Here is a 24,419-nt window from a genome sequence, read left to right as displayed (position 1 = left end):
GAAAATATGATGCTGCATGACACAAACTCACAAAACAGCAATAATGACACAGTCTTTGCTAAATGTTCTTCCAACTGATCAGAGAAGATCAAACCCAGTGCATTACTGACGTGAAGGCATACTTCCATGTATCGTTGCATGTATCTTGAGTGTGCTGCATGTTTTGTTTAAATAAATTAAAACTTTAAAAGTGCTCCCTCTCCACCGCACCATAGATCTCAGGCACAGAGGCGGCGCAACACACCACACAGAAACAACAATGGCAAAACGTGTAAAAACTCTTTGTGGAATGTTTTTACATTTTTGTATTTTAGTTTTGTATTTATTTTAAGTTGAACTTACATTGATAATAAGCTTGCCACATGATGCAATTATGGTCCAACACAGTTTTAATTGTTTGTTTTAACTTCTCTTTACTATCTCTTAGCGCTTAAGTTGGTTTGAGGACAAGTGCTTGGACGCGGTTTCTCTCTCTTTGTCTTTTTGCTGTTACTTTTATTATTCCTGCCTTTGTGATAGTGGCCTTGGCAAGCGTGTGAGCTTATATGGAAAGCGAATAACATCCTGGCTGGATAAAAGCTTCTTTGAAAAGGTCTAGCATTATAAATAGGAAGAAGAGAAGTCTGTGGAGTTATTTTGGTTGCATAGTTGTTGCCCGATTAGGCTGTGTTTAAGATTTGTATCAAGACACAGTGTGTGTGTGTGACACTGGCAGCCCTGCTGCTTAGGTGAAAATGCCTTACCTGCTTTAGCCCTGTAGTCCTCACTGAACAGCAAAATGCTTCCATGTGAAGATCTATCATAACATAATACCCAGGAGGATGTAGTCTGGTGACCCTCAACCCCTACCTTATCCCCTTTTAAACCAGCAGAAGAGGAAAAATGAATTGGTGGCATTTCACTGGTTTATATTTAAACTTTTTTTTCAAATATGTAAGAGATATATATTAATTGGCCTGAATCAAAGTTTGAATTAATTTGACTGTGGTTTTATATAATACACACTATAATACGTATCAATGTGGATAAAGTATGGACATTTAAAACTCTTATTCTGAGGTCATTTATATGACGATATGGGATTAGTATTGTAATATGACCTGATACTTTTTGTATATATTTTAAAATATCCAATCACAGTACCATGATGTATTTTTACTGCAGAATAATGATCTTCCACAGGTCCTTGCATAGCATTTGGTTTTTTAAGATGCTTTTAGATAGCGATTGTTTGCTGCAGTAAAGTATTGACTTCAATGATTTGTTTTAATAATTAGCTGACAATGTTTGCACATTGCTGGGATTCTGAGATGAGGTAATCTAGAACGATTTGCCTGTGACCTCACAAATCCAGGGCAGGAGGGAAATTCTCTATTTTGGGCTGAAATCTCATGTAATATTCATAAACTTCACTTCTCACTGCAGCCAGTGCCTAATGTTTCTTGTTATTTCTTTGTTTGTGTTGTGTAAGACGCTGGCATTGTCTGTTGCTTGCACTGAAGGGTCACTCTGTGAGTGCACTCCAGCCTGTTTACGAGTTTCTCCATATTTATCCAGAGGCAGTAAAAAAAATGAAACAAACTTCTGTCTGCACAGTCAGTCAGACTGTCTAATCCACTGGCTTGCATTTCCAAGTATATATCTTCCTCAAATCCTGAAGCATCAAAGATCATAAATCATTCATAGGCCACCAGCAAGTGAGCTGTCATACTTTTTGCTCCCACTGGTGTTTTTTTTATAGTTTCAGTTTTTTGTAGCCTGATGTTTATACTGCTTGTCTAGACCAGACTACACCCAAAAAAACCCATTTTCACATGTGGATAGTTCAACTCCGATGCATGTTCATTATAGTGCATTAACTGTAAAATACAGAGAAAGACGAAAGTAGTTATTTTAAAATGAAACTTAATAAACACATTTTCCATGACCTCAGTCTCATGGTAGCACTAGTTTATTGAGCCAAATTAATGTTTCTCTTTTGTGGTGTTTTCTGTAGGATGGGCTGAGCGAACTACGGGTTGTGAACCGCCCTCCTAAAGTCATATTGAGACAGTCCATGACTGAACTTTTCATCCTTAGAAATGGTGCTGTTAAAACCCACAGAGCTTCATAAGCTGCTGCTGGATGTGTGAATGGAATCCTCTTGTATAAATAACACTATAGGATTACAGTGGTAGAGGTCCTGGCTGTTTGTGTACAGGTCACAATAGAGAGGTGGTTTGTAAATTTCTCATTTATAGTGTTAAGAGATCAACATTGCTTTGCCTTGTTCTCAGTGGACCATCGCTTTGGTTGAGACTGGAATAATGATCAACTTTTGATGAATATCTGTGAAATTTGGTACAAATTTTTATGATCCCCAGAGAATAAATACTAATGACCTGATCCCTGGACATATATTTGGGGTTTTGAGTAAAATAGATGGATCGCATTGGTAAGTTCACAGATATTCCTGTTTTACTTTGGATAAAGTGTTGATAACCTTGGTTCCCCATAAGCAGTTCATTAAGGGCCATCGCGGGGTTAAGATTTGAGTATGTCTTAAACTTGTTAGTTTATAATGTTTGTAAACATTGGTCATAATGTTGTTTAATGTTGAGTTTCTATGCTTTTCCACATCAAAACAGCAGAGGAAAAAGTGAAAAACATAATTAGATAAATATAGTGAAAGTGTAACTAGTTTCCAGCTAAGCAAAGGCTCCAATTGAAGTATGGTTTCCATCGCCTTAATTGAACCTTCTGTTGCCATTTTGAAATCTGTGTCCTCTAATGGACATTAAAGCTAAAGGTAATAAATATTGACAAATGTCAGGTTAAATGCAGGTGGAGACAACCATACGTGCAGTGACAACAGGTGAGCAGCTACAGGTAATAGTAAGGGTCCTTAAGCACCCTGCACTTTTAAAAAACAGTAACAAATGACGATGAAGTTGTTTTGCCAAGGGTCAATTCATCAGCTATCATGACTCATCAAGTTGATCTGTTAGTGGAACGTGGAAACAGCCTCGGCATCTTTGTAAAACTTCCAGTCCCATCTAAGTCAACCCATTTATGATGCACAACGGAATGCCGAGCTAGTTACAGGGCTGCAGCTAATGATTGTTTTAGTTTCCATAGTCAGATTTACCGATTTAATAATTTTTAAAATCATCCCGTGCAACTAAATGCTAGTTCTATTAGATTTCCAATAATACAAACACTCACAGATTTTGGGAATTTTGGCTTGTAAATTGAAATTGTATTGCCATTTTATTCAGTTGACATGACTGGTGAAATTAAATTTTTTGTCTTTAAGTCAAATGTATGTAGCATTATACTGTACACATTAATCTTAAAACCTTTCTCTCTTTGCACTTTCAAATAACTTTGCTCCATCTTGTTTGTTTTTATTTGTATCTTATTAACTTTTCTTTTAATCATCCGAATTACAATGGGGTGGTCATTTCCCCTGGCAGTTCACCCCAGATTACTTTGGAAATCCTCTCTCTTTGCTGCCATGCATGTAAGAGGCAAACCAGCTTCATTGTTGCTTAATAATAGAAGACAAGTGGGTGCTCCATACCTAGTCTCCATCTGCAGGCTGCCCGCTGACATTCAGCCCAATTATTCACACTTGCTTGAATGCCACTACAGCCAACAGGAGAGGGTGTCCTTTCAAAAGTAAAGACAGCAATAGGAAAGTTATGTCACTTTGATCCTCCAGGCATCTTTATGTTTTCCCTTAAATATGCAGGAGTGCCTGCTAGTGCTGCATGCAATGTGGATTGCTCTTTGGAGAAAACGTGGACATTGTGAATCGTTTGGTATTTAATGGATGCAGTTATGTCAAATGTACTGCACCCACAGGCTGCACAATACCAGGAATATTCAAGATTACAGCTTTAAATAAAAATATCAGATGCATTTAGGTGATATACTGTGCAGTATATTAGCATGCAGTAACTGATTTTGTATACCATATCTGCACCCAAAAGACGAGGCTTTTAGCTCAGTTTTAGCCTCCCCCAACCCCACAGTGTTTGCCACCTACTTGCTAACTGTGTTTTTCTGTCATGGTGGTGAAGATCTCAAACATTTAGTGGTTGAAATTGGTTTGCTCCACTAGATTTTCATCATGTGAGGTGTGGATCATATGGCTGCTGCAATAATTTTAAGAATGAAGGAATTTTAGATTTCCTTGTTGCCATTAGTGCTTTCACATATTTTGCCTACATCATTTTCAATGTCATGTGTGTTTGTCTTATTTTTGCAGGGTTACTCCCCCAGATGGAGATACATCTCCCTCAGGTGCTCCCGGCTGTTCAGATGGGCTTTTAGGTGCTACAGGTGGCACTGGTGCTATGGCAATACCTGCCACCTCCACTCTCTCATTGCCCATGAGCCAGGGTAAACCTTCTCTGCGCCGCATCAAAGGCCGCATTCACCGCAGCAAGAGCCTAGACAGCATCGATCTGCTCGATTCCAATGTAAGATCTCACCAACTTTCTAGTTTGAGTGCTGCAGCAATGATATTTTAGTTATTGTGCTTACCATTACTAATTACAGTTACTGCGATTTCAAGGGAGAATATATGTGGAAGAAGTATCCAACACATTTTTTATCCTAGAGGTTTAATTCATATTTAATTTTTTCACAGGCTACAACAGAAATATTCACACGCACATACACACAGGATGAATGACCTTTGGTTACGCAATATTACTTTAGTTTTCAGATGAGCACAGTTTAACACGTTCCATATGTCTCTCTCTATGACTGGTTTATTCTCATGTAAAGAATTAATCTGATAAATGATTGGGTAAGCTGCTTGAACCTAAAAAGCCTCACTAACTCTGGGATTGTCCATTGAGCTGAGAACCGCGTTTGGCCCACTCTCACAACTGTTCAACTCATGCGTACTTGCATTTTCCTGTGTGTATTTGTGTGTGAATATTGTGGCTTTTGGGAAACCAACCAAGAGTTTATTATATAAAATCATGCCAACCTGCTACTAATGCATACTTGGTACGGCTGTTTTTTTTATGGCATGGGATGCGGTGGACACACAAATACAGATAAACCTCCCTCCTGCAACAAACTACTGATTATCTCACGCCAACTTCTTTCTTTATGTCTTGACCCTCTGTAGATGTCTCCTTTAATAAATGTTCACAGTGTGATGTTTCCTCATCCACCCCCGTCCTTCCTCTCCTTGTTGACACTCGAAAGTGTGTGTTTGTGTGGGTGCTCGCTGGGTGTTCAGTATTTTAGCGAGCCCTAATTGGGAGCTGCCTGGTGTGTCTGTGTAAGGAGTCATTATGCTTCCCCTGCACAGCAGCCAGCCTGTCGTCAGAGCAGGAGTGGGACTTGTTATGATTACGTTTAAGTGAGGCAGCATTTGCAGTTGAAACAAGTTAATCCATTATTGATGTGAAGGAGGGTTGAAGGTTAACAGAGAAAGTCACAGGGAGGGGGTGACAGTCAGGCGCGTGCTCTGAGATGACACAGCACAGCCTTGGCAACTCTAGTGATGCTTGCACACACAAACACACACGCACACACACAGATCTGTTTGACGTGTTTGTCAGTTTGATTGACTGCTGGCATGAAGTTTCCCGTCAGTCTCTAATTTTGAGACAGAGGCAAAAATATCTCATAGATTTTTAAAACAACCTTGAGTGCTCTGCTGTGTAACACTTGGCAGTGAGCCATCTGGCCTACATCAGAAAAGATGTTTGGGCTTGTCTTTTTCTACTTTTACAAACGTAATTGAGCTAAGACTAGACAATAGTAGAGGTGGATTATACTTGCAGCTGTACAAGCAGATACCTTATGACTTTGCCAAGTCATTTATGAGAACAAAAACTTGTACCACACATGGAGCACTTTGTGCTGAGAGGGAGATGCATTGATAGAATAACTGGTACGTGGATAAAAGCAGGGCTGAACAGTTTGAGGAAAATTGTCTGATAGTCATATTTATGGCTAAGGCCACATTCATATAGAGTTAAACTACAACGTAAGGCTTTCACCAAAACAAGTGCGCAAGGCATACATTAAGTCCACTTATGACAAGAAGAGAGGGATTTCATTTTGTCCACACATAGAAGTCTCGGCATTGTTTTCAAGCCACTTGGCAAGTTCTGTCTACAATTAACACTGTCTACAATTTTGCTTGCCTTGTACCTCACTTGTAAGTCGCTTTGGATAAAAGCGTCTGCTAAATGACTAAATGTAATGTAAATGTAAGCACCCCACATGGTTTCTACTCCTATTAAACTGATGTAAAGTCATCTACAAGACTGTTTATCTACAGGCAGACTCACAGTTATCAAAATTGACTATTGTCACCATTATAAATACAAACACAACTATTTTAATTGTAGGAAAGATGCAATTAAAAGCTTGGCAATTTGTCAAACATGTTTAAGAGTGCAGTTTCACATACAATGTTACGATGATAACTTAATGTAAATACTGCATTTTAAACATCACTGTGATACTTGTACAGTATTATCTCTGAAGACCATTCATCAGTAAGGATACTCATCAAACATAGCTTTAACAGAACCTGTGAAATCAGATGTAACTGTACTTCTCACTCGTTCTCTCGCCAAACTGAAGTATTGCAGCAGATGCAATAAATCTCAGTACATAAACAATGGATTTAATCCTATACAATATTCAACTGAGGTTAAAACTTGCATGTGACTTTCAAGCACTGATTCCTAATTACGCTTCTTTTTTTTTTTCATCCAGAGCATGTAAGATGCAGACTGAAAAAAAGACCTCACCATGCTCTCACTCTGTGTAACAGTATCAGCTGCTTAGACAATGTTACACAAATATATGAGCTCCTTTTCTCTTGCCCTGCTGTGGACTATCACAAGATGTCCAAGAGTGAAAGTCTGAAGCATGAATAATACATGTAAGAAATGATCTTCTTCATAATGCAGTGTTTTCTTTCCTTGACTTGCAGCTATTTTTATGTGGTACAAAAAAAAACAACACAGTGAAGGCTGTTGAGAATAAAAAAAAAAAAAGTCTGTGGTTAAATTGGGTGAATTCATCTGGGACTATAGCTATTATTTATTCAGTACAGTCTGATAGCTGCTCTCTTCTGTTTGTCTCCTGATGCAAAATAGCTGCCGATGTGTACTTCACTGTGGAGCAAATGATCGATTCTTTACAGTAATGTAGGTGGATGGGTGTGCATGTTGATATAAAGTGGGACCTGTACAGTTTATTGTACATAAGGGCAAAAAAACGCTTTTTTGCACATGTGCACTACAGTTTTCACTGAGTTTGCGACCGTCTTTATTCAGTGTTGTATTCACTAAGATTGCAACTCATTATACAGTCAACCTTGGAGAACTACTCAGTACATGAAGTGACCTCGCTTCAGAGGTGGGATTTCTATATGATTAGTGAGCTCAGAAACGAAATCAGAACATATTGATTTTGATTACAGAATATTTATTTTGTCTGTGGTTCACCTTCACCTGAGAATACCTGATACTGTAGCTAAAAAAAAAAAATCAATCATATAACTACAGTTATATTAGTGACACCTCTCTGGATGATACCCTCACCTGTTTCCCCTTAACTTGCTAATTTTGTAATGCTGAATGTTCCTTGAATGTTTTATAAGTATTTAAGTCATATTTTGCCTGTGTCCCAGATAGCAATGTGTTGCAAGCATCAAGCTGAAAATTTGCTTGTATTTACAAAGTACAGTTAAGTTGGACAATGAAAGCTTTTTTGTAAATGTTGTGTGTCTAAGTAAATATAAAAATCAGTACAATTTGTTGTATTTAAGGCATAATGTCTTGCTGCACTCTTCACATGCATCATCCAAACATTTTCAGAGTAGTGTTACTTCATCATGTACTCAGTGGTGAGGCCGACTTCTCAGTTCAGCGCTCGGCTGATGGTCGCAATTGCAGACACTCAAACACCAACAGACAGTGAGAGTGGAAAAGAGAGACTACAGAATGATAAATGTGAGGGAGGAGTGTAGGTTATGACATGGATGGGCCGTATGACAGATGAGAGAATGGTTTGACAGCAGTGTGCAGGATCTTCTGATTAGATGAGTATATTTTCCATGGATAGACAAGAGGCCCCACAGCCATCTTATAACACATCTCTTCATTCATGGTTCTCAAGGTTCAACGTGAAGTACACATGTACACTGTGTTGCACATAATACTGAATGTTGTGTTATGAAATCCACATACTTATAGTCAGTGTGGGAGAGGAACATCAGACATCAGCCAAAAGTAGCTGAATTTCTAAGTTGAATTGTTTCACTTCCACTTCCATGTATAAGAAGTAAAACTTAAAGCAGATAACAGTGATGCTGGATAAGGATATTAGTTTGTGTACAACATTAAACACAAAATTAAACTGCTGCTCATTTAATCTTTTTTTTTTCATTTAAGAAGAAAAGTCAATATACTATATAATGACATAAAAGTGGCACACATTTTGCTGTTAATAATAACAAGTGAAATTTTAAATGCGTGAGTCCTATTAACCAGAGCTGAAACAATAAGTGTATAGCATTAATCCATCAACAGCAAAAAAACTAATAACCACTAAAGAGCTTTTGGATAAAGGAGTCATTGTTTTTTTTTTCATCAATCTTTCAAGAAAAAAAATGTTAAGACATCAGCTAATTTAGTTTTTTATGCATATTGTGAAGTGACTATTTGGGTGTTTTTAGGAAGTAAAATATGAAAAATAAATAAAACATAATTTGAAGACATCAGCTCAGCAACATTTTTAATGTTCATAGATTAAACAATTCATGTGAACAAATCATGAGATTAAATTAATATTAATGAGGTCATACTTGTAAAGAGTATTTTTACTCCAGTGACCGACCATTAATAGAGTAGATAGAGTAAAAGTAGTGAAAAGGATACATTTATGAAGTTGCATAAAGTAAAGGAATATTAAGTATTACACTGCACTTTACATGCTCTGTGTGCTTACCATGTGTCACACGAGCTGCGGGTTCACCCCCCCGGAGACAGCTGCTGAAGCCTCTCATTAATTGCATTCGCCATTAACCAGCAGCAAATCTATAGGCGGGAGCTTTAAGGTTCCCTCTGGCTTTGATTTTGATCGGTGTGATTCATTAGCTGTTTAAAGACATGGAACTCTCTGCATAATGATGCTGTTCTCTTTGTTAGCTCATCCCCCTGCACCATGCATCTGTAATGTCAGACAGGAAGGGCAGGCCAGATCAATGGTGGTTCTATCGATAGATGAAGCAATGATCTGTGACATCCACGTTGATAAGTGAGAAGTCGTGTGTAATACAGAGTAAAATGCAACAGTTCACATGAAATTAAATTAAATGAATCGCTCACTCTTGGTTTGTGGAGTATAAGATCTTAGGAGAAGTGGCTACAGGGATGCCTGGCTGCATACATTGCAGGAGGTGAACTGTCATATTAGTGTGTCTGGCGGCTCTGTCCTCCATGTGATATTGATTGGTCATTAGGGAGTGTGCAGATCAGCACTTCTCAAACAGGGACAGAAGAAGAGGAGGGCTGACAGGAATTACCGGAGTAATGGAAGGACGGAAAATTAAAAGAGAGGTGACTGATGGGACGATTGATTGAAGAAAAGTAGCGGCAGAGGTGTTGTTTTACTCACATGGTCATAATGACCCTATAGTATTGATTGAATGGGCCACAGCTGGTTGATGATGACCTGTTTTCGCCGTCATGCTCATTGTTTACAAGGCTGTTTACACTATATTTATCTTCATAGTTGTTTACCACTATGTAGGTACAGTACCGGTCAATACTACATACTGTACTCCGTGATGTTTAGTTAAGAGCAGCAGAAATGATTTTATTGATCAAATCAGACCATCTGAAACAACTAAACTATACTGTAGCCCTGTTGCTGTCCTGTGGGATATCAAAGTGCTTGTGCCAAATGAGCTTGAATTTAGTCAAGGTAACATGTTATTCCATCACTAGAGATATAATAGACATTTAGCCTCACTGAATGACAGTGTTTTCTCACTGACTTTCAGCATCTCTGGTGTTGTGATGTAATTTTAGCTTTGCTTTCACACCCATCTCTGTTTAGTTCCCAGCTCGATTTCTAGTGCAAGGCTCAGTGCTGAAATGTTTTTAGTCTGAATAATTTATCACACTTAAAAGCAATTACAACACCTTGTAGTCTTGTCCATTTTCTGTAATAGTGGTGGATTTTTGCATTTATTTATTTATTTATTTTTATTTATTTATTTTTGGGGGGGAGGGGGCGCTGTGGTTTATAGACTGTGACAGAAACCCTTTTGTGTCAGTTGTGAACACATGGTTCTTGGCTCCTGGTAAGGATGTGTTGGATTATGAAAGAGAACATTGGGTTAAATTATGACTTCAACATTCATCTCGTACCACGTGGCAGCAGCGGCAGCAGCAACCTTGTCTGACGAAATGGCATGGATCCTTGGCAGCTTAGGATTTAGGCCCTCTCCTCTGTTTCCATGGCAACACAATTACTTTGCCCCGGGTGTGGGAGGTTAGGGCGGTAATGCACACAGGTTAAAGTAATGTGAATGGGCAGATTTTATGTTGAGAGGGCAGACAAACAAAACAAGTTGTAGTGTGCAGGTATATCAACATTTTTTGTGTGTGTGTGTGTGTGAATGTCTTCTTTGTCATAGCTTCAGTAGAGAGCCTTTTTTCTCCTCATCCAACAAATTCTATCCTCAAACTACAAGCTATGTCTGCATCAAGGACGACTATTATGTAGCAGAATGTATGTAATTTAGCCATTTAAGGCTGAAACTAATTATAATTTTCTGATTATTGATTGATCTCAAATAATCAGTCAATACATGTGTCAAAAAATTGTAAAAAATGTGATTTCCAGCGGCCTATTATTTTATATTATTATATTATATTATTGTTATTATTATTTTGTCAGACTAAAATTGTAAAACCAAAATATTTTCAGCTTAGTGTCATGTCCTCACATTCCTCACATTTCAGAGCCTGGAACCAACAAGTATTTGGTATTAATTTATTAACAAATATTCATTTTACAAAGTTGCAGATTCGTTTTCTGTATCAACTAATTAATTAGTTGAGCAATATGTTTACCTCACCTAAGATCATCTGTGTGATCACTACAATGGTTGTGAGAGACACATGGTGCTGAGTCTCAAAGGTTCATTGAATTCATAATATTTACAATAGCATCTTCATACTTAAACCACAGGCTGCAATAGACAATAGATAAAGGAGACAATTAAATCTTCATGTAGCCTTTTAAAGTATAGAGGATGGTTGGTTTTGTCAAGTCAGTCATCTTGAACAGATCATAGATCTTAAAATGTAATAAATTGAATGTTGTTCTCACTTATCTAATGTCTTTGTCATATAAGCGGAATTTCAAACTTTAGTGTCACCTTTGTCCCTGCACTTCATTCAACAGTGTCATTCTCCTGAGTGGTGTACAGAAAGATCTCTCCATCTCTAACCTCCCTCTCCATGCAGGCACCTCCAGAGGCTCTCATTTCATGTTTGACTTTTATTTTCCCTTGCGACTAAATTGACGACCAGAAATGTGAGACTTTGTAAAGCGAGATGCCTCAGGGGGAGTCATGGTGCCAACCTGCAGCTTGGCTATGTGTCGTCTGTCTGCAGAAAAGAGTAAAGCAAGTGACAAAAAAAAAGTTGAAATAGGTTAATCAGAGCCGATGGGTGCATAGAGATATGTGTGTGTTTCTGTCCATTATTATGTGTGTGTGTGTGTGTGTGTGTGTGTGCGTGTGCACGCTCCTCAAGAGGACTGCTTGCTCTCGGATAGGGGGGCTCTCAGGATGGATTCAGCAGAAGCCAGGGGTGGTGCTGTGCACCATTAGTATCAAGGCTGCTATTTCAGGATCCTACCTGCTGAGAGATGTACTCTGCTCACGGTATTGATGCCCCCTCTGCCCACGTCCCTTTAAAAGAGGCAGAGAGGCCCTGTTGGTGCTTCTGCTGAGTAACTGTGATGGAATCTATTTTCATAAACTGACCACTTTAACACCCATCAGCCATGATATTAACACTATGTAGTATTTATTGAAGAATGTTGTCAGTTTTTTGTAAAATTTATAAACTAATAAATGCTGATGCTGATAATATGTGCTAATGTTGTGGCTGATCTGTGTATATGTTCACAACGTCACTTGGTATTGAATTGTGTGGCAATTAAAGACTTTTTCACACGTTTGATCAAGTTTTGTATCAACTGTTTATAGTGTAGGTGAGCCTATAACAACAGTACAGAGAGCAAAGCTATAGTACTTTTTCACTTCTTTGCTTTGAATAATGAAGTAAAACAATAAAGAAGTAAAGTATTTTCATCTAAAATGCTCTTATAATCTTTAGGTAATAAGTAACCTGCTGCCTCATATATGTGGTGGTAAAATGAGTATATGTCATAGCAATAAAGTGTGTGTGTGTATGTGTGTGTGTTTCTTTTTTTGTGTGTGTTTGTTTTTGAGAAAAATGAGTCAGCACCCTTTGGACTTCCACAGCACAGGGATGCAATCTGACCTCTGTTGCCTTTTGGGGTTAAAAGTCATCTCCAGCCAAAGTCAGTTCAGTTATTTACATATTTACTTAAAGGAGTGGTATGACTTTATCCAAAATACAATGAAATGCCATCTATTTTATTGTGATCACATTTAAAAACTTATAGTAATTACATTTATTTAGGTATGTAAGTGTATTATATTGTTGAAGTTACTTAATAGTATTATAACTGTTTTAACTATATCATCATTCATCTGTTTATATTGTTTAGGTCTTATGAATGGCTACAAGTTTAGTAACAGTTATAAATAAATTATTACAATTATAATGTGGTATATTTGTACAACATACTGAACTAAGAATTTATAGTGTTAGAAACTCAAAGCCTAGGAAAACATCACTATATACACTCACCAGCCAATTTTTAGGTACACATGGACAATCTACTGAAATCCAATACAGGAGCTCTGCCATGAATTCACCTTTTAGAAAGAGTCATGGCAGAGCTGATGCAGATGTGCCTAATGAAGTGGCCAGTGAGTGTATCTGCTGGTTGCATCCCTTGCATGAAGACAACACACAAACTATTTATTCTTTTTATGGTGCAGTACATCTGTGTGACCACTATTGGTGCTTTTGCTACACTGAAATGATGAACAGAGAGCTGAAGCTCCTCTCTATTCAGTCTATCTGAAAAACAGGTCAATGTGAGGCTTTGTCCTGCAGAGGGCAGAGTTTCACCACTAACCATATTAACTCTGCTGACGAAAACACCAGTGGGCCCCATCAACACTGGTTTCCGCTCTACCTGTCTCAGTGGAAGAAGGTGATTTTGATCTTCAGCATAGATGGAGTTTGTATTGTTTTCCATATGTTATATGTGTGCCATTATAGTTAACGCTCATGTCCTCTCACATTTGTATGAAAAGCTTTTCAAGCAGAACCGACTTTACAATGTGGAGAGATAAAGATGAGTCAGAGAGATAACTGGAGATTTATTGTCAGCTGAGCTTCCATAAATCATGAGTCAAAAGATGGTGGATCTCTTCATTTTGTTAGACTGTTGCATGTTTATATGAATAACATATGTGGTTACCGAATCAAGTAAGCAGTCAGATTAATGTCATGTGTATGTATATTTCACTCACAGTAAAACTTGCGACAGATCCTCTGCAGATGCCTGCGCTGTTATGTCTCCCTGTGTGACTTCATGGGCAAAGCAGAAGCCAGAAAATGTAATTAACTGAAATCGACATTCCAGAAAAGCCCACTGGGGATCTCACTGCGAAGCAGAGTGGCAACTCTGTCTAGTATCAGATAGTATCAGACACAGATCCATCTGCACTTCAGTGTTGTGAAGACTTTACCATCAAATACTGTACCATCTACTGGCTGATGAGAACTAATTAGAAAGCCAGTCTTAGCAATCAGATCAGAATCAAGCACCTAAATGTTGTCTGAGCCAAACATCCGCATGACCCCTTAAAAGGAATGCAAAAGGGATGTTACATGGACAATAAGTACAAAAATGATCTGTTGTTTTTTCTTATTGATGAAACTGAAAAGGGAGATATGAACTCCCCAGCATGGAATCTCATATTTATGAGGAGGCGTCGAGTCTTTGCTGGAGATATTTCATTAAAAATGAGAGGGGGGAGAGAGGAAAGCAGCGGGGGATGACTGATCAGTCAGGTGATAGGGATTTTGTTGTCCATGGGTCAGCGCCTTCTCTTGGAGCCTGCAGAAGGCTCTAAGACAGACAAAAACTACACTTTTTTCTATTCTGTTTTATCCTGTTCCGTTTTGTTGCCCACACAGCATGGCCTACCTTTATTTGCTTCTTTTGAACATTAAATGCAGTCTGCATGGTGCCATCTGTACTAAGCTGGCAGTCCTGTTGCACTGCAGAGAATAAAAGTGGTGTTTATGTATTTCTCCACACCAATCTCTGACTCTCTCAGCACCTCAGTGACGTTGCCAGCAGATTAACCGTCCTCATCCCTGAATCCCTTATTATTGTTATGCTTGTTTTCTTTTAATAAAACTGGCTGGCCTCCTTAGTTCTGAAGCAGGCTGGCAGAGAAGCAGTCGAGAAGCTAAGTAGGTGGGTGGGGATCACAGGCAGAGATGGTGTTTGGCAGGATGGGTGGGAGTGAGGGAGACATGTCAGGTAGGTGCTGAGAAAGGTCACAGTTCTACAAACCCCTCTGCTTGGTGCAGTCACAGTGAACGTGACATCTCTGTGACATTGTCGCTTTTGATCCTGTCTTCTCTTTGTGAAGGTCTACAGTCTTGTCAGACTGACTGGCAGCAGCTCACACAATCATGTGCATAGGCCCACACACACAGAGACGTACACACTGAAAGCCATTGCCTTAGTCGGGAGCAAAAGTGGTTGGAATGGTGAACATCCTTTGCTGTTGAGTCCCTCAATTCCAAATCAAGGGGTCACTAACTTAGAGAGAAAAGTGAATGTGATGTGAAGTTCTAGACTCTTTGGGTCCCAGCTTTAAGATTAACAACCTGCACAGTTGCAACAGTTGCGGTTCAGTTTTGCAACGTCGAATGTTGCAACTGGATATATTGTTGACAGTCCCCTGTGCCCCACCAAGCTCCCCGAAAGTTCACAGCCATCATAGCTGCCGATGGTTTATCCCTAATGGCGACCCATAAATAAAGCAGCAACCAATGAAAAAGAATTGATTTCCAGAAGCACGGAGAAGTTGGCGCCTTATATCCCCCCTTATCTTTTTTATACCCCATAACTATGCCCCTGACTGTAATGCTCAGAACAAAGCGTTCCTTCTTTTTTGCTCTTTAAAAAAAAAATGAGATTATGACTTTTGCCAAATATTTTCCTTTGATCCTCTCTTGGTTTATCTTCTCATTTTATTCACCCATGTGCTCTCCTCACTTGGCCTGCAGCAGCTTTGTATTTCTCTCTGCTCTGTGTGTTTCTCTTTGACTTTTTCACACACACTAACACACACACACCTTTTAGTTTACCAAAGAAAATTGCTCAGACTCTAATACACCACCCTGTGAGTTTCTGGAATTTTCCATTTTGCTGGCTCAGGCTACAGATCACAGTAGTGTTATAATCAAAGCAGTGCTTCCAACTTCAGGCAGAGCATCTAGAACTGTGGAACCAGCATTTTACGTCATTGAAAACGTTATGAGAAAAATACATTAATTTACTATCCATTGCTGGGATCCTAAGCAGGATGCATGTTCAAAATATCCCCTCATTTCCTCTTATCCAGCTGTCTGATTCATTTACATATTTGATTTAGCCACACATGTATGAAAAATGTTTCTCCAGATTTGCATATTTTATGGCAGATGCGTTCCCTGCTTTTGTGTTTTTGCTGAAGTGTGTTGTTTAGGCATATGTGCTTGTATCCAGGTACTTCCCACATTAGGAGACATAACAGACCTGAGCTTAATAATGTTGTTCATTTCCCCCCGTGTGTTTGCCTCCGGCCTCCTTACTGTGTGGCTTTCCAGTCTAACATTCCACACACTCCACTGGAATTAAGGGAGAGGCTTTTGGCTAGGCAGGGAACGAGCTCAGGAATGTCTCTGCTATCACAGGGAGAGAGGATGGAGGGAGAAAAGCAACAGCAGGTCAGTTCAGAAAGGCCTACAAGACTGCTGGAGTTGTAGGGGTTTCCATCATCAAAGCTTTGATCACTACACACAGCTCTGCCCACAGGATCACATTACCACCGAGGTGCATGCCTCTGGCCCAATCACAACGCATGGGAATCTAATTTTAGAACTGCCGCTTTTTAAATCAATATCTCCTCTGCTATCAGTGGCGGTGTCTTGTAGATTATCTCACGGTCTTCATAGATGTCACACCAGGTTGGCTCTGCTCTCAGTCCACAGTGTGTGCTGCTGAGGATCAGCCTGCCTTTACTCACACATGCAAACGCGCTGCTCTTGCATGAGGAGGGACACATACAGGGACAAAAGCCTCCCTCTGGGTTAACTGTAGCTGGAGTCAGACTGTGTGAAGGCGTATGCACGCAAGTGTGGTGAGTGAACAGTTTGCTAATGTATGATGAGCGAAGAGCTGATCAAATGCCGTTTAGCAGGGGGTCACTGTTAAGGAGACTGTTTAGTTTTGTTGTCTGGATATATTATCTGTTTGTGTTTAATGTTCTTGTTTCATTTAAGCTACACAAATCGAAAATCGAAAGATGAAAAGTGGTGCTTGACGTTTACTGAAATACAAATAGATGTTTCTTTCTGTGCCCTGAAAAGAATTACAGACAGTAGGAAGGTAGTATGACTTGAACTATGTGAACTGACTTTAATTCAGTTAAGTTAGTGTTTTTGGTGATGGCAGGAGATCAGATATAGCGAATAAGAGTGGAATTAGTGTCAAGCGTATTACCACAACATTAATGAATCCACTAAGAATTAAAGACAAATATTCCAGGCTGGTGAGCCAAATGCTTCCCACAGCAGCTGATCAAAAAGTGAGTCTTTATGTCCTTCCATGTTTGCATGGGGTTTTTACAGATTCCTCCCCACAAACAAGCATGTCAGATATTATACTACTGTTTAACCAACCATTTTCTCACTGGTCTCAGAGGTGGAGCTGGATTTCAGGCTCTTCACACCTTTTCTCGCACAAAGTGAAACATATACTCAGCATCTGAATCAGCTGTGATTCAGATACTTTCTGTAAAATGTTGTTGTCCTGCTGATTCCTAATGTGACATATAGTCTGACCTTCCCGGAGGACTGCTGCTCTTGCACATTACACACTGACTAATAGCATGACAACAGAACTAATCACCACCTTGTAGCTGTGGTCTTCATAAAGCTCTCAGATACACTCTAACAGAACATGCATATTTTTAAATATTCTTTTTTGTTTTGTCACATTTTTTACCTTAGAAAATTTATGACAAAATTACGACCATGAAAAGTTCGATTGTTTTTTTGCAAGCAAATTTTCTCTAAATAGTTTTTATAGGGTTGAAAATGTGGATTTGCAGTTATTTCTACTATACTATCTACTACTGTACTATCTCTACTATATCTCTACTAGCTACTATTTGTGTCTAACTGAAAATATGTTTCTAACATTGCATAACTGTGTCATATCATATCTGAATAAGCCAGGCTTCTTCAACTTTGCCCTGTGTGTCTGACTTTGGCTCAGATTAGCAGCATAAAACCTATAATAACCATGATTGCAAAACTGAACTGGCTTGACTGCTTGGCATAAACATTAGCTGAACAGTAATGCAGCATTAGTATTTTTTTCTCCTTGTTGTTGTTCCAGCAGTGTAGCTTCCATATGTTGTTTGCTGTACATGTCACGTGGTTTGGCCCTATAGGTGATAGAAAGGCTGTAGGCAAACAAAAGTAGATAACATCTCTACCAAACCTCTGTTCTCTGTTGGTGGTGCAGCAAAGAGAATTTCAAAATACTCATTCTGTATGTTTGGGTAATTTGTTTTATTTATTCGAAGAGAGACACAAAAAGAGGGCAAAAATCATGCAATAGACTTTAGTGGTGAATCTGATCTCGGGTTGTCTAAACTGCATGATGTGTGTACCAGAGCAAAAAACCAGGACATCCTGTTGGCATTAATGTGAGATGTCACTGTTATATGGCTATCCCAAGACTAAAATAGGAAGCAGTTTAATAAATTGCAACATAATGGGGCACAGTGCTTTGCATTTGTCTTCATAGTTAATGGATGTGAAATAATGAATAAATGTTTATTCCATAACACCTCTAAAATAACAAGGAACAAGATTTATCCACATAATTTGTCCTATATTTTGATTCAAAATGTATTAAACAGTGATGGAGAACAGAGCAGTGAATAAACTTCACATACCTGGACATACTGACCAATATTATCTTTTTTACTTACTAAAATGTTGAGTAATAAATAGATAGTATATCCAAATATATACACCTATATATACAAATGCATTGATACTCACAAAGTAATAGTAGCTATAGTTATAGCTTAATTGCTGAATGTACAATTAAAGTCAAAATGATGGAGTCCCAGCCTCTGTACCAAGTTTAGAATCAAACCTACACTTGCATCTCTCTGGCTGGCATGCAGCACAGGCCTGGGTGTACACATTCAGTCTATGTATGAGCTCACAAAAACTGTCTATATGCTGTGGAATAGGGCAGCATAAATCCATCCCCACCACTCAGCTCAGTCATGACCTAGCTCAGGCCCCACAGTGCCCTCAGTACCAAGATAGGTGGCTTAGACTGGCTTTTAGGTCTGCTACCTTTCTGCTGAGTTCATCAGGCTGGTCTATTGCCCAGTGAGCCAGCCCACTGCCTTGTGGCTCTTTCTTTCTTTTCAGGCGACAAATGTGCTAAAACAGCACTCTGTAATCACTTGGCATTAGGGGTCATTGTGTTGGGCATTAGTGGTTGGAACTGACCAGTGGGACGTTATAAAAATGAGTCTGACAAGAGAACACCAGAGCTCATGAGTCTAGATCCTGGCACTGGATGGCTGGAGGATTAGTCAGCTAACACAGTGGCTGGGTCTTCTGCAGGGTCGGGTCCCATTGCATCTCATCACCACCAGGCTTGCGGCAGCCCCTCTGGCCGCTGTGTCTTCATCCGCTTCTATGGCCGGCTGTGTCCGGTTCCCATCCTTCACCCCTCCGTCCGTTCAACATCTTCTGTCATTGGCTGAGCATATATGTTACAAACTTGCCATGGCAGTGGAGGGATTTGATCTATTTGTGTCATAGTTGTTTTTTTTTTGAGTTGTTATTTTGTAACACAGAGAAATATAATATGTGCTGAAAATCTTTAAATAAATTGAAAAGTATTGTGATATTTGCAAGTCGATCCAAAAATATATTTTCAACTGCCAACTGCATACACATACACGGAAATGTTAGATATGATGACTCAGTTCACTGCTTGTTTTCTTGATGTATATATTTAAAATTACAAAACCTCAGTTGAATACAGCAAGAAAACAAGGGATGGTTTATCACTGAAATTATTTTTCTGTATAGTTACTATAACTCAATTTACCAAATTATCGCTAAAGTACGCTCCACATTTACTGCACACAAAATAACCACAGCTTTTGCTTTTAAACTGAATTAATTTTATTTTACAGAATTACAGCTGTTTTTTGTCTCTCTGGCACTTCACAGCCTGGACTAGTTTTCCCTCTCCTGGGGTGTTGAGTGCCTGATTCTGTGGAAGCTCCTGCTGTTTTTACTCCTTTTCCCAGTGCTATAGCAGCTTCATACTGCTGGAATGTAGCAGTAACAGGCTGTACCATGGGAAGGGTCTCTGACAGTGGGGGGTTGAGATACATGTCCTTTATTCAAGCCAACACAGAGGTCGGAGGAGTTTAGAAACTTTTAGCTTTACTTTAGTAGTTTAGCTTAATCATCCTTCCTGTTATCTAGTCAAATTTTCTCTCTTTTATTCTATTCCCCCTCGTTCTTCTTCCATACTAAAACTTCTTTCTTTCTTTCTGAGATGCAGTTCTGGCTACTGCCAGTGGGGCAGTATCAAACAATCTCAGCAGGACCTTCAAATCACAACCATAATAATGAAAAGTTTTGGTTAAACTTGTACTGAGACTCTGCTCAAGTATATATATATATATATATATATATATATATATATATGCCCATTTCTGTTGTCATAACAGTTTTCTATTTTGTGATGTCAAAATTGACCTTTTCAAGTGTTGGCTGAGCTATTGTTTTTGGGAAAGTTAATGAGGAAGAAATGTTGTTAATGGTCAGGGATTGTTGGGTTCAAGTCTGCCCCTTGTGGCTAAACTCTTAAATCCTCGCAAAGCGCACAAAGGAAGTATGTGAACAATGATGCCAGTGATGCTGCAGTTGCCGTTGTGCTAGGTAAAAAGAAAATACGTTTTGACCCTTTAAAAGGTAATACCAGGTGGAGTGAGCGAGGAAAACCTTTTTCTGTGTGTAATCCTGGGTTGTTCTCAAAAAATTAACCTTTCCCTGGATCATTTGTTCCTATGTTAAGTTATTTTCTCTCGTCTTCGATTCTCTTCAGCCATTTGTAACTATTTGTCAGTTGATTATTAGTTGCTTGTTTTGTTTTTCTAACATGAACAAGTTATTATTTTGGCAGGCGTTGTACTTTTGGTTCGATAAAACAAGACATTCTGCTTGTGAGAGATGAACTTGTCTCGTTCATAATTGAAATCCCACATTGCCCAATCTATCACTGTAGGAAAAATGAGTGCTGTTTCTCCGATGCAACTCATTATCTTTATTTAGGGATTTAGAAGTGGCAATATCAGAATAAAATTCTGTTGGACCAGTAGTTTTTTTTAATAGACTGTGGCTTTTATGTGGGACAAGTTGTTCATACTGTATTGTCAAAAGAAGATTGTCATGTCAGTGTAGTAAAAAACGTATCTTGACTTGTTTCCATGTGTGTTAAACTGTGTGATTTGTTTGGCTCAAGCTCTCAATGTGTAATTACACTTTCAGTAACAAATCTTACACTAAATTGAAGATCACGAAGGAGCATTTCACGCTGAGCCGTACCTGACGGTAGGTCTATTTTGAAATATTTTCCATATGTACCTGCACAGATCACTGCCAAGCTATGTATAGAAAGAAGACATCAGGGTTGTTCTTTCTCAAGTGTTTACACTGGAAACACTGCAGATCATGTGATGTAGTCATAGATGATACAAAAAGATAGACACACAAGGTTTATCACGATCCATTCATTAGAACTGAAGCTGGTTTAAAGTCCAAAATTGCATCTTTTGTGCCATGTTAGTTTTTGGACCCAGGGGCATTAAAATAAGGGGTTCAGTGTAGCTTACTAAAAACACTGGCCACCACTACCAGTTCATAAATTTGTGTTTGGTAACAGTAGTGTTAACAAGACCTAATAAAACACTAACAATTCTACCTGTGCACCAAGATGGAGTCAGGTATTTACTGGATAATGCAGAGGTATTGTATGCATAGCCTTTTTTGATTGTGCTTGCCTGAAGTGTCTGTACATTAAAGCTTACTATCACAAACCTAAAAGACGACAATAAGATCCCCCCCAAGTACAATGAGCTTCTCTTTTCTCTTTATACATTCGTCATCACTTTTATTTGCGCTTCTCCCTCTCTATCTCCTTTTCTCTGTCTATTTCTGCAGGAGTCAGGAGTTCTGTGTGTTTTTCATGTGCATAGCTACTGGTCCTACCAACCTGCCCAATGTGTTGTTTCTTTTTCGCTCTTTTCTTTTTTCTCTTCACTTTCCACTCACCCCAACCGGTCAAGACAGATGGCCTCCCACCCTGAGCCTTTTTGTGCTGGAGGTTTCTTCCGTTGAAGGGAGTTTTTCCTCTCCACTGTTGCCTAGAGCTTGCTAAAGGGGGATTTGTTGGGTTCCCTCCACATACTTGTCTTGACTTTACAATGTAAAGTGCCGTCTGAGGACTGTTGTGATTTGGTGCAATATAAATAAAGTTGAATTGAACCGAATTAAAACATTGCTTGTCAGCTTGGCAAGTCAGCAAGTGACAAGTTTTTCCTTAAGTAGGGTTAAACCTATAATTTTTATTTACCTGGATTGTCAGAAAGTATTAAAACACCAGTTTGACTGAATACTGGTTGTGACTTATGTGGATGCCCAAATTGCTTTAGAGCTGACATTGCCTAAGTGATAGTGTGAGTTTTAGGTATAGGCTTTCAGACCACTGCAAAATAAATCTTCCTTCAGACAGAAGTTAATTGTATTCCCTGAGCCTAAAATTTGCAGTTGCTGCCCATGTTAAGACTTGTAAATCTTTACTTGTCCTTGGAAATCAATTACATGCCACTTACGGCATATGTCAAATAGTGTTTGGGTGCTTGCTGCTTGCTGTCAACACTGTAACTTGAGCTGCAGCTGCCGTGCTTACCAAGACATCTCAGTTTGGTCCCAATTCCCAATTTGGCTGTTAAATGCTCTGCTATGTTCCTCTTCTTCAGCTTTTTGCTGCTGAAAAGGTTGTATACAGTGTACATGTGCTGTAAATACAATAATAAGAGAGAGCAGTAAAGAAAACTGTAGAACTAGAGATTTCTTAATAGACTTAAAATCAGCCATCAGCCGCCTGTTGGAGAATATCTGTCGGCCGAGTTGTTGTGGTGTGTCGCACCCTTTTGGTGATAGTTGACCTGTCGTTGGTTTTTTGGACAATTTGACATGTTGAATCAGCAGGGGTTAGCATCAGTCCATCAGTTAAGAGAGAACACACTGATTGACTGTTAGCAAATCAATGCTTGAGAAGACATCATGGTATCAACAATACCAGTACAGCTCGTATACTGTTGTTGTAACTTCAGGCATATCCTCAATTAGAAGTAGTTACAAACCATATTTGGTGAACCACAGTGGTGTGAAAATGGCATTGCTGTCCTGTTTAGTTTGTATACAGTATATGTGGTCCCAGGTCCTCTGCTTTCTCTTCCTCTAAGTCAAGCACACAATATAACTCTATGTGCTCATTGGTTCTTGCCTTTGCTGTGTGTTTCAGCGCCACTTTTCATCCAAGATCAAGTTTACATGATCTGATGCAGGTGTGTCACAGCCCTAAGAGTCAGGAGATTGACTCTCGTTTTATTGTTTTATTTTTTTAATTCAACAACAAGTATTAGAACCACGTCCTAATACTCTGAAACCCCAACTTTTCTATGTATGTCCACAACTGTGTATTAGAGAGTGAGCTTGTGATTTATGGTAGTTTAGAAGACTTAAGGTTTCATCAGTGAACTTTTATAGATTGTGTCTCTGTACTGTTATTATAGCATAAGCTGGACATTTACTTTAAGAACTGCCAGACAGTTTAACTTCTGCTTTTATTACATCCTCGCTTATACTGTCTGAGGTGACACATAGTCCTGTTAGCAGTAACAGTACCTTGCTATACATTCCTGTGTATGGGGAAATAAATTGTCATTGCAATGTTTTTTTCCCTGTGATATACTGTATATTACAATATAAAGATATTACTCACATAATAGCACTCATATTTCTGTTGCATTCTCCTCTTCTTTTGTGTCCTCCTGCCTTCATTCACGCTAAAATATAAAATGCCTCAGTTTTAAAAATCTATGTAGTGTGGATACAGGGGCTGTGCAGTTGCTCCTGAGCCAATTACATCATGAGAGCAAGGCAAAACTGAACAGTTAAAACAATGCTGTAACAACAACTCATTACTGACACATACCTGTCCTCTGAACTCACTCTCCGTATGCTCAAGGGAGGGGTACTGTGTCAGACTCATGGACAATGAGATTACTTGACATTGCATGTCCTGCAGTGTGACTATTATTACTATTATTACTACTACTTGGGATGCATTGTAGCAGATTGAACAAAGGCTAATATTATCTCTTTAACTCATGCTGGAAAGATTACATGACTACATGGATTGATCCAATTTTGGAATAAATTATTTTTAATGTTTGTTTCTTGAACCCAGGGAAATGTCAGTTTGTATGGATTGTTTCCTAACCATATCTACAGCAGTGCTTTTACAGTGTTTTGGGACATGCTTGTTATCTGTGGCAAATCTGTTACTCATTTTTTCAATCGAGCATCCTTTACATACTGTATATGTGAGTTGAGGCACATTGCATTTGTCCTTTGAATGCTATTTAACATGTGATTGTGAATATCTGGTAATGTAATAAGACAAATGGGAAAACACAACACTATTTAATCAAGTTAGAGTGCACGTTAGAGATCTAGTTAAATTTGATATTAACATACCAGCAAAATATTTTCACCAGTCTGTCATTTAGTGCACATTGGTGTAATTGGGTGATAACAATCACATATCAGTGCAGCCTGGACGCAGATTACTTAACAGAA

General features: G+C 38.9%; 1 protein-coding gene across 8 annotated transcripts in view; it reads left to right on the top strand.

Moving 5' to 3' along the window:
• Positions 1 to 24,419, top strand: part of tjp1a (tight junction protein 1a) — an 83,176-nt gene that overhangs the window by 5,725 nt on the left and 53,032 nt on the right. For 7 of the 8 annotated variants that reach the window (XM_067496336.1, XM_067496333.1, XM_067496335.1 and 4 more), the window contains exon 2: positions 4,253 to 4,466. In XM_067496336.1, coding sequence (XP_067352437.1) covers positions 4,253 to 4,466 — 214 coding nt within the window. Of the gene's footprint in view, positions 1 to 4,252; positions 4,467 to 16,546; positions 16,577 to 24,419 lie in introns of those variants that run through there. The other variant, XM_067496339.1, reaches the window with a different exon arrangement.

Source organism: Channa argus, chromosome 2 (assembly GCF_033026475.1).
Source record: "Channa argus isolate prfri chromosome 2, Channa argus male v1.0, whole genome shotgun sequence".
Lineage (NCBI taxonomy): Eukaryota > Metazoa > Chordata > Actinopteri > Anabantiformes > Channidae > Channa > Channa argus.
The sequence above is the reverse complement of the archived record's forward strand: the minus strand, read 5'-3'. Positions and strand labels throughout refer to the sequence as shown.